At 58.1% G+C, this 14,309-nt stretch overlaps 1 protein-coding gene across 2 annotated transcripts in view; it reads left to right on the top strand.

Moving 5' to 3' along the window:
- Positions 1 to 9,504, top strand: part of EXD3 (exonuclease 3'-5' domain containing 3) — a 296,945-nt gene extending 287,441 nt beyond the window's left edge. For both annotated transcript variants that reach the window (XM_075054953.1, XM_075054952.1), the window contains exon 22: positions 8,975 to 9,504. In XM_075054953.1, coding sequence (XP_074911054.1) covers positions 8,975 to 9,294 — 320 coding nt within the window. In that variant the 3' untranslated portion in view covers positions 9,295 to 9,504. The remainder of the gene's footprint in view (positions 1 to 8,974) is intronic.
- The last annotated feature ends 4,805 nt before the right edge of the window (positions 9,505 to 14,309 follow it).

Here is a 14,309-nt window from a genome sequence, read left to right as displayed (position 1 = left end):
CTGACATGGCAAAAACTTGGGCTGCAAAATGCCTCCTGGCTGGCACTGCTGATGGTGCCTTTCTCACCTGCACGGTGCCTCTTAAACTAGGTCAGGCTGCGGGAGGAGTGAGTCAGTGCCGCCCGCTCAGCAAGGCTCCGGCGGGTTCGGCATGGAGGAAGGCTCCTCCATGCCCTGCCCCGAGCTGCACTGATCCCCCGCCATGCTCCTCCCCACAGGGAGCCACGTTTTGGTGGTGAGTGACACCCACTGCAGGCATGCCAGGATGGAAACGTGCCCCTCTCGCTGCTCCGATCCAGCCTGGGCTCTGCTGCCAGCCCTCGCATGCCTCACTTGCCATGCCTCAGTTTCCCCATCTGCTTGATAGGAGAGAGCGGTGTGAAGCAGCGACTGCCAGGTGTTCCCGGCCAGCTGTGGCTTTGCTGGGAACCCCACGTGTGGCTCTGGGGATGAGGGACATGGTGGGGCTGCTTTTCCCATGGTGCTGGCAGCCTGGGAGCGCTGCGCTTCCCAAAAGGCTGGGGCATCCTCCCCAGCGGTTTCTCTGGTGAGGGCACTCGCTGTGTGTATACCTTGCCACCAGCCAGGCCTGTTCAGCCAGTTTTAGAGTATGGGAAATAGAAATGCTGTGGTTTGCATTCAGCCATGTGAGTGGTTTCCCCTTCCCCCTTCAGGATGGGGATGGTGGACCTGGGGGGATCTCACACAGCACCATTGTTTCTCCACACAGACTCTTCAGGGACCCCCTTGCTCTACCCTTTACACCATGTCTGTCTGCAACACCCCATGTCCCCATTGTGCCACGCAGCCTCTCGCTGGGTCCCCTGTGACCCTGGGGGTGTCTCATGGGGAAGGTCCCCTGTCTGCTGGGCTGGATGGGAGCCCTGCACCAGGCATGTCAGGCATGACCTTATCAAGGAGCATCCTCCGATGGGGAGCATCCTCCGGCATGGTGCGGTCAGAGACCCAAGATACCACAATGTCCTTGGGGGGTTGGTGATTTGCTGCAATGGAGACATAAAATAGAAGCTGTGATTCCAGGGCAAGTGGGCACAACTGGGCAGGTGGCACCTGACCCAAAGTGAAGACCCCTGGGGACTTGTCAAGGGGGTCCCTGGGGTTCCGGCCACCCTGTTGTTTCCATTTCTATTCAGATTCTGGTGGGGGCTACCGGGATTATGAGCATCAGTGTGACCTCAACTAGGTTGTCCCCAAAATGTCCCACTTTGGGTCAAGTTTTGTGGAAGAGAAACAGGGGAAGGGTGTGATGACACTGTCCTGCCGTCGCTTGGTGGGGACAGCAGTGGCGGTGGTACAGGCTGGGCAGCTAAAGTAGGTTCGTAAGGAAAATCTCAGTCATTCCCCGATTTCCTTCACATTTTCCTTCTGGTGGTGGCAGGGACCAGCTCTGCCCTCGGCCTTGGTCCAGTGCACGGGGCAGGGAGTTCAGCACCCACAGCCCCCAGCTGCTCGCCCACACCAGGACTGGCCCCTGCTCTGTGACTGCAGCCCAGGCCATGTCATCTCATTCATGCCACGGGGCATGGATTCACCCCCAGGACTGTGGCCAGATGCTGCTGCTTGGCAAGAAAATGGTTCTTCCCCCCTCCTGTTTCCCAGGCCGGGGAGGAGCAGGCAGGTGCAGTAGGAGCTACAAATGCCGGGGCACCCATCAGCTGTGGATGAGGATGGATCCTGCTGGACCAACACTCGACATAAGCCTGCAGCTGCCCAAGTGCTCCCAAGTCCCGGGGTCGGGCTGCAGACAGGCCGGGGCTGCTCACATTTTGGCTGCAAAACTTGGGCCAGTGCCACTCTGTTTGGCTCCTGGATTTTTATGGCAGGGCTTCCAAGTGATGAAAGGCAAATTATTCATCCTCACTCCAACTTGGACCTAGGGCTTTCCCAGGTTTTAGGGAACATTTTCCCTGACACAGCCGCATTTTCCCTGCATGAGGGCTTTGATGGAAGTGCTGGAAATAGTTTCAAGCCTGGACTGCTTTGCCCTGTGATGCCTTTTTCCCAGTGGGATGCTCTGAGCAGCTCTGGTGCCTGGAGCAGGCAGGGGATGGGGCAGAGAGAGGCAGCAGTGCTGTGGGTCACTACATGGCACAGGCAAGACCTCACTGGAGGCTGTTGGCAGCATGCAGGCTCCCAAATGACCCAGGGGGATGGATGTGTCACAGGCTCTCATCTGGCCAGGGGAAGCTTCTTGCTTAGTCGGTGTTGTAAAACCATCCGGCACAGGGCCCAGGTGCTCTAGGGATGCTCTGCCACATGAAATCTGGTTCCTGGGAAAGGCAAGGATGGAGCACATTGGATCTGGTTAGGATTCGCCGAATGGAAAAGGCTGCTTTAATCATAAAATCAACCCTTACCATCTGAAACATTTTGCAAAACATGAAAACAACTGGTCCTGCTTTCCTTTGGGCTGCGCTGCTAACCAGGCATGCTGGAGCCTCTGCTCCATGTTGGAGAGAGGCGGAGGAGCAGGCTCAGCAGCTGGGAGTGCTCAGGGACCCCAATGCAGCACTCTGGGGAGCCCCAAGTTGGGTGAGCATCCTCCCTGACCAGCTGCCAAAGCTGGTACTCAAGACCAGTGAGATCTGCACTACCCATCTTCTCTTCCAGTGTCGCATCCCGCAGGTGCAGGATAAGCCCCGGACAGCTCCGCAGGCAGCTGGAGGAGCAGCCGGGACATCCCTGTGCTGGGTGGCAGGATGGCGTGGGGCTGGCAGGGCTCTGAGCAGCCCAGCTGGGGCACCCGCCTTGGCCCAACCAGCCCGAGTAGTGACTCAGGCTCTCTTTCCCTTCCTGGCCCTCGGCTTCGCCGTGGACCTGGCCGAAAGCTGGTAGAAGCAGCGCGCAGGCAGGCGGGAGGAAGAGCTGCAAGACCACAGCATGGGGAAGGCCGTGCAGCAGTTCCAAGTTGGGGTGACACCAGTATGGTGCCAGGTCCCTCCTCTACGGCCATGCACCAGGACAGCTGAGGGCATGGGCTGGTGGGACCTGCTTCCAGGGGCTATGATGCACAGCAGGAAGAGGTCACTGCGTGTCCAAAGCCTTAAGGCTGGATGCAGTTTTTTCCTGCTGTGCTTCCCTGCCCTACAGCATTTGGCTTTGCCGTGAGCATTGCTCTCTTCTTACTATGTAGGAAGGGCAGACGATCCCTGTGCTGTCCCAGGAGCACTTTTGCACCCATGGAGCAACCTGTACATCCTCACTGCCTCACACCAGACCCAGCATGCAGGAGAAGCCAAGGCACCCTGGGTGCCTCAGGCTGCTCTGCACGCTTCTGCAAGGATGGGGACGCGTCCCTGACAGGCTGCACCCAAGCACCCAGGGGCTCCCCAGCCCTCTTCAAGCTCAGACCGGGCATCCCCATGCATTTAGGCTCTGTTCCCACTGGGGTGCAGTGGGGTAATGGGAGCATGCTCATGTCTGCACCTGAGTGGGGCAGGAATGGGGACTGAGGAGCTGCAGCGTTGGGGCTGGGAGTGGGGGCTGCAGTGGTGAGACCGGCCAGAAACAGCCCCCCAGGCTCAGCTGGGTCCCACTCTGCCAGCTCCCACTCTTCCAAAGAATTTTGTTTGCTCATATGAAAAACCACTGCCAGGCTGGGAAGCTGGTGACATGTTTGTGGCTGTGGGTTTGCAGAGCTCTGCGTGTACCCGCTGACAGCGGTGTTGTGCCAAACGCTCCCCGGGCAGGAGCTGGGGATGGTTTGGTGCTCCTGCCCGGCGCTGGGCACGGGAGCTGGCAGGGTTTTCTCCCACAGCAGCACGGGGAGATGATAGCAACTGAAGGTGCCTCTTGCCTTGAGCTCATCCTCCCTCCTCCGCCCTGCGAACATCTTAAGATCGTGGCCAGGCTGCTGCAGCCCAGGTTGCACAATCCTGGGTCCTTTGTCCTTTGCTTATCTGCCTTATTGAGGAGGGAAAGATAACCAGGCATCTTCAGTGCCCTGCAATCCAGTGTGTTTCTCAGGCTCATAACTCCTCTTATCGGGTTCAATCTCTCACCGCAGCAAGGTTTCCCATGCACCTTTGTACTCCAAGAATGCTCCCAGGTCTGCTTTCAGCCTTGTGCAAAGCCTTTACGATGCGCGCTTTCTCCAAAACACCTCAGCCTTAATTGCCTAATTATGGACGAGTCTCCCGTGTGTGTGGCTGCGCTGACAGCTGGGTGCGGCTGCCGGGCTGGGAGAAGGGCTCTCAGCTTGCACAAGTGCTGCCAGACCCGAGTGCCTCTGCGGTTCCCGCTCCAGAGCCGCAGGGCGAGCGCCAGGTCCCCCGCCTGAGCCAGCTGGGACAAGTACCCAGCTCCTCGCCCCAAGGCCTTGGTCTTAGCTGGGGTGACACAGAGGGACCTGGGCTAGAAACGGGGCCTGGGGGGCAGGTTTTTGTGCAGAAGTACCCAGCTGCCCTGGGGAGTTTGGGTTACCGGAGAGTGCCATGCCAGTGAAGCCCCAAGGGTGCCCAGGGCTCGCGCACTTGGGGACGGGTTGTTTCCAGCCAAATCAGGGCTGTGTGGTCTGGGGAAGGGGAATTGGGCACAGGTTCAAAGGAGATTTGCCCTGATCCTGCTCTGTCCTGGCTTCCCAGGCCCTGCTGTGCCCCCTGTCCCGCAGTAGGGGGGTCCCAGTGCTGTCCCAGTAACGCTGACCCAGGACTCCTGCGTTGCAGCTGACAAAATAGGCTGTAGGGACTATAGGTCACTGGTGTCACCATCACGGTGGCCTTTCAATGACCCCCACACCGCTAAGGGCCCCTCTGTGGGCAGGGGAGGGTGCACATCCCCCTGCTCACTGGAGGCAGCCCGTGCCCTGTCCCATGTCCCTCCCGCTGGGCTCAGTGCCCCCCATCCATGAGCAGGACCTCACAGTGGGGCACACGGAGCTATGGCTCCTGTCCCATCCCTGGGGTCTTTGGGACAAGTCACTTTGCCCACCACAGCCCCCCTGTTGTCATAGTTCTCATCCAGAGCTCATGTGGGACCATCCCTGGATGCTGCTGTGCCCTTGGGGCACACACCCCTGGCTCTTTGTCCCCTGGGGTGAAGGTAGTGTTGGTTTTCAGGCGCCAGGAACCATGCAGTGCCCCAGGGCGTGAGATGTGGCTTTGGCGTGGGTCTTCCCCACTGTCACGGTGCTGGGGGCTGGGGGCTGAAGGAAGGCGATCCCTCCCAGGCTGGCGGGGCTCCTGCTGCACCCCACCTTGCAGACCGTGGGGCCAGCCCTGCTCTGGGGCACATGGCAGTGGTTTGGGCACAAAGTGGGGCTGCTGCGGAGGTGACAAGTGCATCGTGTCCTGGGCTGCAGAGGTGGGATCCCACTGCTGAGGGTAGCCTTGCTCAGCCCAGGGACATAACTTGATGCAGAAATAAGCAGAATTGGAGTCCTGCAGTATCCCCTTTCCCCTGGACATTGCAGCACCTGCTGGAAGTCCTAGGTGGGACAGGGGACAGTTTATGCTATTCCCATGGGGTATTAATTCCCACGGACGAGCAGGGGTGGGCAGATGCTGGAGATGTGAGTGGGCAGCACGTGCAAGGGCAGGGTATGGCTGCAGCTTGTGGGGAGGGCAGGAGGAGACGGCCTTGTGCTGAGCAGGGCTGCTGGGCTGGGGACAGCACCAGGGGATGGGGACAACCCTTGTTGCCTGTGGAGCTCTGCGACACTGACATGTGTGGGTGCTCAACCCCAGGGTGCTGGGGGGGCTGCAGGAGGACTCAGCCTCCCATTGGGCTCTGTCATCCCCAGTGTGACCCAGGCAAGAGGGGGAGAGGTGAGCGAGAGGCAAAAGGGCTTTTTATTTTCAAGATGTTTTATAATGGGATTATTAGTTCCCAAGAGGTGTTTCGAATTGATTTGGTAAGGAATCACTTTCATTTCTCCTCCGCAGAGATGCGGTGGGAATCCAGCCTTTGGTGCAAACAGTCACAGAGCTCTGGAAACTGTAGATCTGAAAAACTCCCAGCATGCTGGAAGGACACACTTGGCTCCCCTGGGCCCCACGCACCCCACACATGCCTTTTGCTCCGTCTCCGGCGTAACTCCGCGGTGCGCAGCATCCCGGTGAGACGAGCTGCAGCCCCATGGGAGCAGCGGCTCTGCCAGGGAGGGGTCTGCCTATCTTAAGGGGGTGAAAGAAACCCCTTCTTCAAAAAATCCCTTCTTTTCCCCAGGAAAACTGTTTTTTTCTGGGGGATCTGACCTTTTCCCAGTGCGGTTTTCACTATGTGCCCGGCTGGCACCCTGTGCCTGGCACCCGGTGGCCCTTTCACCACAGCAGCAAGGGGAGGGCAGGCATCTTCAAAAGCTCTGGAAAGAATTTGGTGGGAGGGGGAGAAGGGGTTTTACAAGCTCCCATTCAAAAATGGTCACTTTGAAGTGATGTAGCATTTTCAACCCTTTGAAGAGCCACAATAAGGAGGGGGCTGGTGCAAGTGAAAGGCAAAACTACCGGGTGACTATCACAGCCTTTCTGTCCCCAGGCTTTTAAGGGAAGAAATTTTCCTCCCTGCCTGCCTTTTTCTCACAAGCCCAGGGGGGGTGGCATTGAGGTGTTTGGGGGAGCTGGAGGTTTCACCCCCCCCTCCCATGCAGAGGAGGGGATCTGCAGTTGGTTTTGCCCCCCAGCAGCATGGCAGCTGATGGAGCGTGTCAGAAGGGAGAGCAAATTGCCTGGGATTCCTGCAGGAGCATCAAGCGTCCATGCCCTGGCGCTGGCAGGGCTGGGGTGCTGCAAGTTTGGGCCCGTGAAATTTCTGGGGGCCTCCGTGGTGGGGAAAGGTGTTCATGCAGCATAGGCGCTGGCTGCTAGCAGTATCATTTCAATTACGGTTGGATCTAAAAGTCCCAGCCAAGATGCAGGTTCCTCCCATCAGGGTCCTGGAGGCACATGCAGAGGCCTGGTGCTTGAGAGCAGACACGATGAATAGAAAAGGGGAAGAAAGGCAGATTTGTGTCCATGTGTTACAAACTGAAGATAAACAAGTGGTGGCACAGGATTTTGCAGGGAGTCTGTGGTTTGTGTGCTTGGAGGCACATCCTGCAGCTTGGCCTTGGCGAGCCGGTCCCTGCATGCCCAGGCTGAGGCTGCCCCGTGCCATCGTGTAGCACAGGGCAGAAGGAGGCAGGGATGGGGCAAGGACAGAACCTCTACCTCCTGCCATGGGGATATGCCACCTGCTGACAGGCTCTGACCCAGAGAAACCCCCGGGAATGGGGCTCTTCCTCCATGTCCCTGCTCTGGCCAGCTCAGAGATCTCCTGAGAGCAGCCCGGGTGCTTTACCACATGTCAAAAACTGGAGAAAATGGGAAATTGAGGTCACTGTTTTTAATCTGAGAATGGATGTTTGTGTCCCAAGCAAACACAGATGATGAAGGAAAAGCATATCCATGAGTGGAGCTGCAGGGCACTTGCCCAGGGCACAGCAATGGTGAGCCCAGCTCTTGGCTGGTGGCTGGGACTGGGCTTGGGGCTGCTTCCCCTCACGTTGTGGCAGCAGCCCCCAAACCTGTGCCACTCCTAGGCTGCTGTCCTGTGGTCCAGGGCTGGTCTGCAAAACCACCCTGAGAACATCTGCAGTGACAGCCTTGACCCTGAGTGTGTCTTTTTGTCTGTTGGGAATGGGGGGTGACTGTGCCCCACCCCCTTGGGCTGGTCATCTCCTCTGGGGAGTTGTGGAAGGTCTTGGGGGGCTCTGGGGAGCCCCCCTGAACCAGGGGCTGGTGTGACCTGAGCCTCCCACACCTCTCCCAGGCTGCGGCTCTTTCTGCTCGTGCGGCAGCAGGTCCAGGCCCTGCCAGGCAGCCATGGGGTAGCTCTGCTGAGACGGGGTGGCTGTCCCAGGGCTGTCCTCAGTCTTGCTTTCCCCCACAACAATTGCCAGCATATCTGCAGCACTGGGATGCAGGGAAGAGCCAGCTGGGAAGGTTGGTGTCCCTCTCTGTCACAGCTGGCTCCTGACCAGGCTCCCTCTGATCCTCGAAAGGGGCAGGCTGGATGCCCCAGAGGTGCCGCTGGAGTGATGCAGGATGCCTTTTGTTGTCTTAATTGATGTCTAGGCAGGACAAGTACCCCCCTGCCAAAAATGAGTCATCCCACAGCAATAACTGCAGCCGGTGTCTCCGAATGCCAGGCATCCTGATGGATGGGAGACAGCTCAGCCCTCGGCTTCCGCCACCCGGATCCAGCAACGTGCTGTGCCCCAGCCACGGGCGGTGAGAGCCTGCATTGAGCTGCCAAAAATGCCGTGGAGTTTGTGGCGCTTGGTTTGCAATGGCAGTGATCCGCCTGCCTGGTGGGGCCAGGGCTCGGGGCATGTGGGGACAGCTCACAGGACATGGCCTCACATTGCGCCCCATGGTGCCCCTTGCCTGGGTTAATGTGATGGGAGGCGGATGTCACGCGTACCCCAATGCCCAGCATCCTTGGGCAGGCCAGGAGAGTTGGGGGTGTCTAAGCAGTGCAGACAGCTATTAATGCTGGTTTTTTCATTAAAGCAGCATTAAGGGCTTCTCTTGCTGTTTGCTTGCCCTGTAATGTGGCTCAGGGAGGGCGCAGCCCATCTTGGAGAGCAGCCTTGCCCAACCTGCGACAGGGAGGCAAACCATTGCACCCAGTACAGGAGCAGCACTGGTGCAGTTACCCAGACTGGAATAGCTCCCAAGACCATGGGAGACCCCACTGCTGCCCAGGCAGCAGCAGGACAATGTGGAGGAGGTGCCAGGTGGCTGCTGGGGAGCAGGAGGCTGGACAGGTGCCATGCTCAGAGCAGGCAATTGGTGGATGCTGGTAGCCACCTTTTCCCAAATTCATGGGATGCTCCTCCCCGAGATGCAGGGCAGAGCCTGGACTCCCTGCAGGGATGACAGGCCCCTCACAAGGGTCATTCATGTGGCTGAGCACAAACCCCGCTCATCACACCAGTGCCTGATGGTTTATCTGCTGTCTCCTCTCCCTGCAGGCTGCCTAGCGAGGAGCAAGGAGAAGCCCAGCCAAAGCTGCGATGCTGCCATGCCAGCCTGCAATGCAGCCCAGCCCGGTTACACCCTGCACAGTGAATGGCCTGAGGGACTGGACCAGTGCGGGGCGTCCATGGTGCTGGCGGGGGGCACGGTCCTGCAGGTTGCTGCCATCCCCCCTGGGGTGCTGGACAAACCCGAGCTCACCGACTTCTACTGCTGCACCCGCTGCGGGAAGGTGTTTTGGGAAGGGTCCCATTTTGGACGCATTGTCTCCCAGTTTCAGGATGTTCTTGTCACTGCTGGGGATGAGCATCTGTAAGCTGAGCTGAGGGATGGAGACTGCAGGGGTGAACCTGGAGACTCGCCATTGAACCTCAGCAGGTTTTGGGCTGTGGGTTTGCACTGTGAGGCTGGAAGTGGGGGGGGCTCTCATTTCGGGATCTGCCATGGAGAGGACTGTCACATTTGCACTGATGGTTCATGACAGCCCAAAAATACATGGCCTCCATGAGATCATTAAATCAGAGGTGGCCGGAGAATGGACCCTTTGCTTTATTTCTGCCTTCCTCCAGGCTGGGCATGGGTGGCAGACCTCTCCAAAACATCACTCAGGCAGTGCTGACCCCGTGGCACCCATCAGTCCCCAGCACCCTTGCCCCAGTGCCGCTCTACCGAGTCACTTGCATTGGGGAGCCAAGACCCACATCCCCAACAGCAGCACGGGGGAGAGAGAGCATCTTCGGTGCCAAGTGCTCCCCTGCCTGTGGGACACATGTCACGCCACAAGCCATCCCCAGCGTCCCCTCTGACCCTGGTCCGGCTCTCCCAAAATCTCTCCCGGCATTCCTCGGAGGTGAGGGGTGGGTGCAGGCATAGGGTTCAGGGGGGCGCTGAGCACTGCTGGGCAGTCACAGGAAAACCTCTGGGTGCACCACAATGCCTGCTGGCACTCGCATCACGCCACACTGGAGCCAGGGATGCCCCAGCAGAGCTGGACTGGTCTGGGGTGGGGGTTCCCATTGATGCCAAAGCTGTTTGATGGGTCCATCAAGCCACCCCGCCATGCCTGGGGCTCTGTGAGGCATGCACAGGAGTGACAGTGAAGTGTGTGGTACCACCACCAGGACCTAGGGTCAGCAGTGGGACTAGCCAGCATCCAGAGGAGGCTGCATGGGCCAATGGGGGGACCAGGCAAGGCAAGGAGCCCAGCCGGGTTGGTCCCGCAGCTCCGGGCACTGTCATCTGATGCTTCCCGGCCCAGGAACAGGCTTAAACCACTCCACCCTGCAACTGAAGAGCATTTGCAGAATTCCTCCTCTAATCCCGGTTAACGGCCAGGCCCTGATGTTACTGCTATGAGTGCCCGAGGGGCTCTTGGCTGAAGTGTGACATTTACGGGCCAGCGAAATGCCTGCCAGGGCAGTTTATGCTGCAATGCGAGACTCGCTTTCCCTCTCCAAGTGCTCCTGGCCATGTGGTGCTAGGGGCTGCTTCCCCCCAGGGACATCTCACCCCCTGGCTCAGCCCTTTGGCAAAAAAAAACATTTTCTACTTTAAACATTTCTCTTTCTATAAGCTCCTGCCTGGCTGTTAATACAAGTGGCCCTAAAAGCTGACTGTCCCCACACTGTGCCCATCTTCACTCCCCGGCAGCCCCTGCGAGTCCTGGCCATGGGTATGACCGCCTGGTGACACTTCCCATGGTCACAGTGTGCCATTTTGTCCTGATTTCCATCAGAAGATGGCAGAGGACTCCTGTGCCCACCATATGCCCACCCCTCTGTCCCCATCTCCCTCGCAGTCTTGCCAGGGCCACACACCGCCCCTCGTTTGCTGCCGCGGAAGGCTAGTTTCTTTCAAGTGGAAGCATAAAATAGCGGCACCTCCTTCACCGGTGATGAATGAGGTTGAGGCGGATGCTAGCAGCACTGTGATGGCAGGGCTGTGACCATGGTAGCACGCACCACTAGCCCTGCCTGTGCTTAAAGGTAAAGACCTGTTTTGGCAGGGCAGGGATGCTGAGCCTGGCCCCTTCCCATCAGGACACACTGAGGTGTGAGTCCAACTCTGACCAGAAGCAGCTATGAGGATCTGTGTTTCCCAGGGAGCTTGGGGGGGTATTTTCCCTCCTTCTCTGTGCATGAATTGGCAGAACTTGGAAAGAAAGCTTCCTCCATGGCTGAGCATCACCATCATCACCACAGCAGTGTCTGCTGGACTGTGTTCATGGACCAGCAAAACTCCCCTGCCCCAGCCACTGCTCTGCTTGCGGAGTGACGGATGTGCTGCAGTGCAGTGGTTAGTATTTTGACACTGGCTGCTGCAGATTGGCCTTAAATCCACTTTTTCTCTCCTCTCAGTCTGGTTTTGGAGGTTGCAAAGCAAAGCCTCACTGATGATGCCCCAACCAGAGATGTCCATGCCCGGCACAGTGCAGCCCCCACGCACAGAGGACTCAGGGACCACATCTCCTGCTGCCGAGTCTTTGGCTATGTGGGGATGCTGGGTTTGGGGGGATTTCCCTGGGGAATCAGTGCATTGCTGCCTCTCCTCTCCTCTCCTCTCCTCTCCTCTCCTCTCCTCTCCTCTCCTCTCCTCTCCTCTCCTCTCCTGCCCAGCCCATGGTGGAGGGCTGGCAGGTTCTGTGCTTCTCACAGAGTCACAGCCAGGGATGGTCACGTCTGTCCCCTCTAATCCCCTTGCCCCGGGAGCCCCCGCAGCCCAGCCATGCCGTGGCACTGCCTGGCTTCCCCAGGAACTGGTGGCCATTCATCCTCCCAGGCTGGTGGGTGCAAGGCACTGGAGCTCACCACCCAAAAATGGTCTGTTTGAGCAAAACCTTTCCACCCCACTACCTACATAACCTCCTTCTCCAACTCTCTTGGTTTGCCCTGGAGATGGCTGCTTCTTCCAGAGATGAGCAGAAGAAAAAGAGGGATTTTCCCACTTGGCTGGAGGGTCCCAGAGCCCGGCAGACCTTCCTGAACACGCATTGACACCTCCAGCCGTGGGGATTATTTCTCCTAATGGGATTAGAATGCCTTCTGCTGATCTCACCCTCGGTGGCCATCATTTTTCCATTGATTCTTTCTGTTTCCCTCCTCAGTTGCCTACATTCTTTGCATATAACCTGAAGGAGTTGTGTTTCATGTCCTGGTTTTCCAGCCCTGCACTCTCTTGAGGTGTTAATGTGTTTTTCTTAATTCCCTCTTCAGCTAAAATTGGAATTTCCTCTTTGCTTTTACCCCCAGGTCATTTTTGTCATGTTTCTGGTGCAACAGTTTGGGGCCAAGTGGTGAGGGCAGAGGATAAACTGTGTTTTGCTAAACTGGCATCTTTAAATATACCTGGCCTGGTGCACTGGCAATTGCTTACAGGGTTTCTAGTGCTGGAAAACTGGTACAGGGAGGGACCAAATATCCACTTTGTGCGTTTTGATACAGTCAGTTGGAGACATGGACCCTGGTTTTATGTGCCCTGGGCCAACCTCCCTGTCTTTGGGCCATAATTCACTTGTCCTGGGCCATCAGGACGAGATCCAGTATTGAATCGCGTGTCGGTGCAGGGCTTTGGCGCTAGGAAATGGCACCCATGATAACAGGTTTTTCTGCCTCTATGTCATGGGTAGATGTTTAGAAACCATCCCCCATGCCCAAAGGCAGTGTCAGAAGCAAGCACCTTCCTACTGAGCAGCCAAGGTCCCTCCAGCCTGAGTCACCTCTGGTGCGGTGGCAGGACAGTGGCCTTGCTTGGACATGGACACACTTGGATGGAGATGCTTCCAATGTGCCAGCTGCAGTTTTGGCACTGTGGACTGTAGCATATGTTTTCTCACCCATCAGCCACCAGCTCTGAAGCTCTCCTTCCCGCCATCCCTCCCCTTCCCTGCTCAGGGGCAGGAAGGCTGCCTGAGGCTGCCAGGACAGTTTTCTCCCTTCAGCCTTTTCCAGAGCCCTCAGGTGTCCAGGCTGGGTGGCCAGAGACCTGCGGAAAGGGGCACATGGGATCCCTGCTGAGGGACCCCCAGCACCCGCCTGGGACATCCGCTGCCCCATGGCTGCAGGGTGCTGACTCTGGCCCCTTGAGGACGTCCTGCCACTCTCAGCCTTGGGCTGGTGCTCTGGCTCAGGGGTTTTCCCATTGTCCCTGCATGTCCTGGTAACCTGTTCAATGCCTGGAAGTGGCATATCCTTACATTCACCCAACTCTGCTGCCAGCACCCCTGATGCTCTGCAGAACAGTCATTGGGTCCTCCAGCACATGGGCCACCTCCTCCATGAACGCTCCCAGCTTGTGCCTTGCCCATGTCCTTGTGGGTAACCAGACCCCCAGCTCCCCTGGAGCAGCACATGGGGACACTAAAGAGTGTCCTTTGAGCAGAGGGAGGATGAGGCTTGTGCTTTGCCAGCAGCCTCTCTACACCAGCCACTGGTGGAGGGTACCAGTGGGGTCACCCCAGCCAGCGAGCATGGCACTGCCAGCACCAGAGGCTGAGCTGTCCAAGTCCCCTGGGCTCTGCGCAGACTCATCCATGTGTCAGCATCCTGCTGCTTCGGGGTTTGCTCTGGGAGGGCAGAAACTGGGGACGAAGCAGAGCAGGAATGCTGCAGAGCCTCCCGCTGCCAGCCCCCGCAGTGAGCGATGCTTCATCGTGCGATGAGACGAACCTTTCCAGACCCCTTTTGGGGGAAGCTTCTGAGTCACACAAACATCTGAGTCATCCCAGCCCCAGCCGGGAGTGGGGAGGTCAAAGCTGCAGCCCCAAGCCTCCCAAACAACACTTCCAGCCAGCCCATTGGCATTTTGGGGCTTTGTTCACTGGGTTTTTCAGAGCTGTGGTTTCACATCTGTCTGCCACCACTTTCACTGTGGAGGGGAGCTGGCAGGGGGGACAGCAGGGCACGCTGACCCTGTCCCTCACCCCGGGGACAGCTCCTGGCCACACAGCTGCCTGGAAGGGGCCCTTCCCTCTGATCCCTGGGGACAGTAGGGTCACCTCCCAGCACCTCTGGGACTTTATCTCCCTGTCATCTCCATGAATTTGGGGCCAAGCTCTTGTGTTTACAGCCTGGGCTGCTGGCAGCTGGCTGTGCTGGGGCAGGCTCACCACGGTGGGACTTGTTTTAGGAGAAGACCAATCCAGGGCAGACACCAGCAGGTTGTTGTGTACATGTGGGCATGTCTCAAAACAGCTCCCAAAAGGTCTCATCCAGCTCCTGGGGGTGGGGGCAGTGGCTGAGACCCAGCACAGCACCTCTCCCTTTCTCCTGCCCGCAGGAGGTGATGCTAAGGTGGGATCTGGGCAGCAAGGTCATCTCCAGTCATAGACACGGC

This window comes from Buteo buteo, chromosome 23 (assembly GCF_964188355.1).
Source record: "Buteo buteo chromosome 23, bButBut1.hap1.1, whole genome shotgun sequence".
In the NCBI taxonomy this organism is placed as follows: Eukaryota; Metazoa; Chordata; class Aves; order Accipitriformes; family Accipitridae; genus Buteo; species Buteo buteo.
This window is presented reverse-complemented; position numbering and strand designations above follow the sequence as displayed.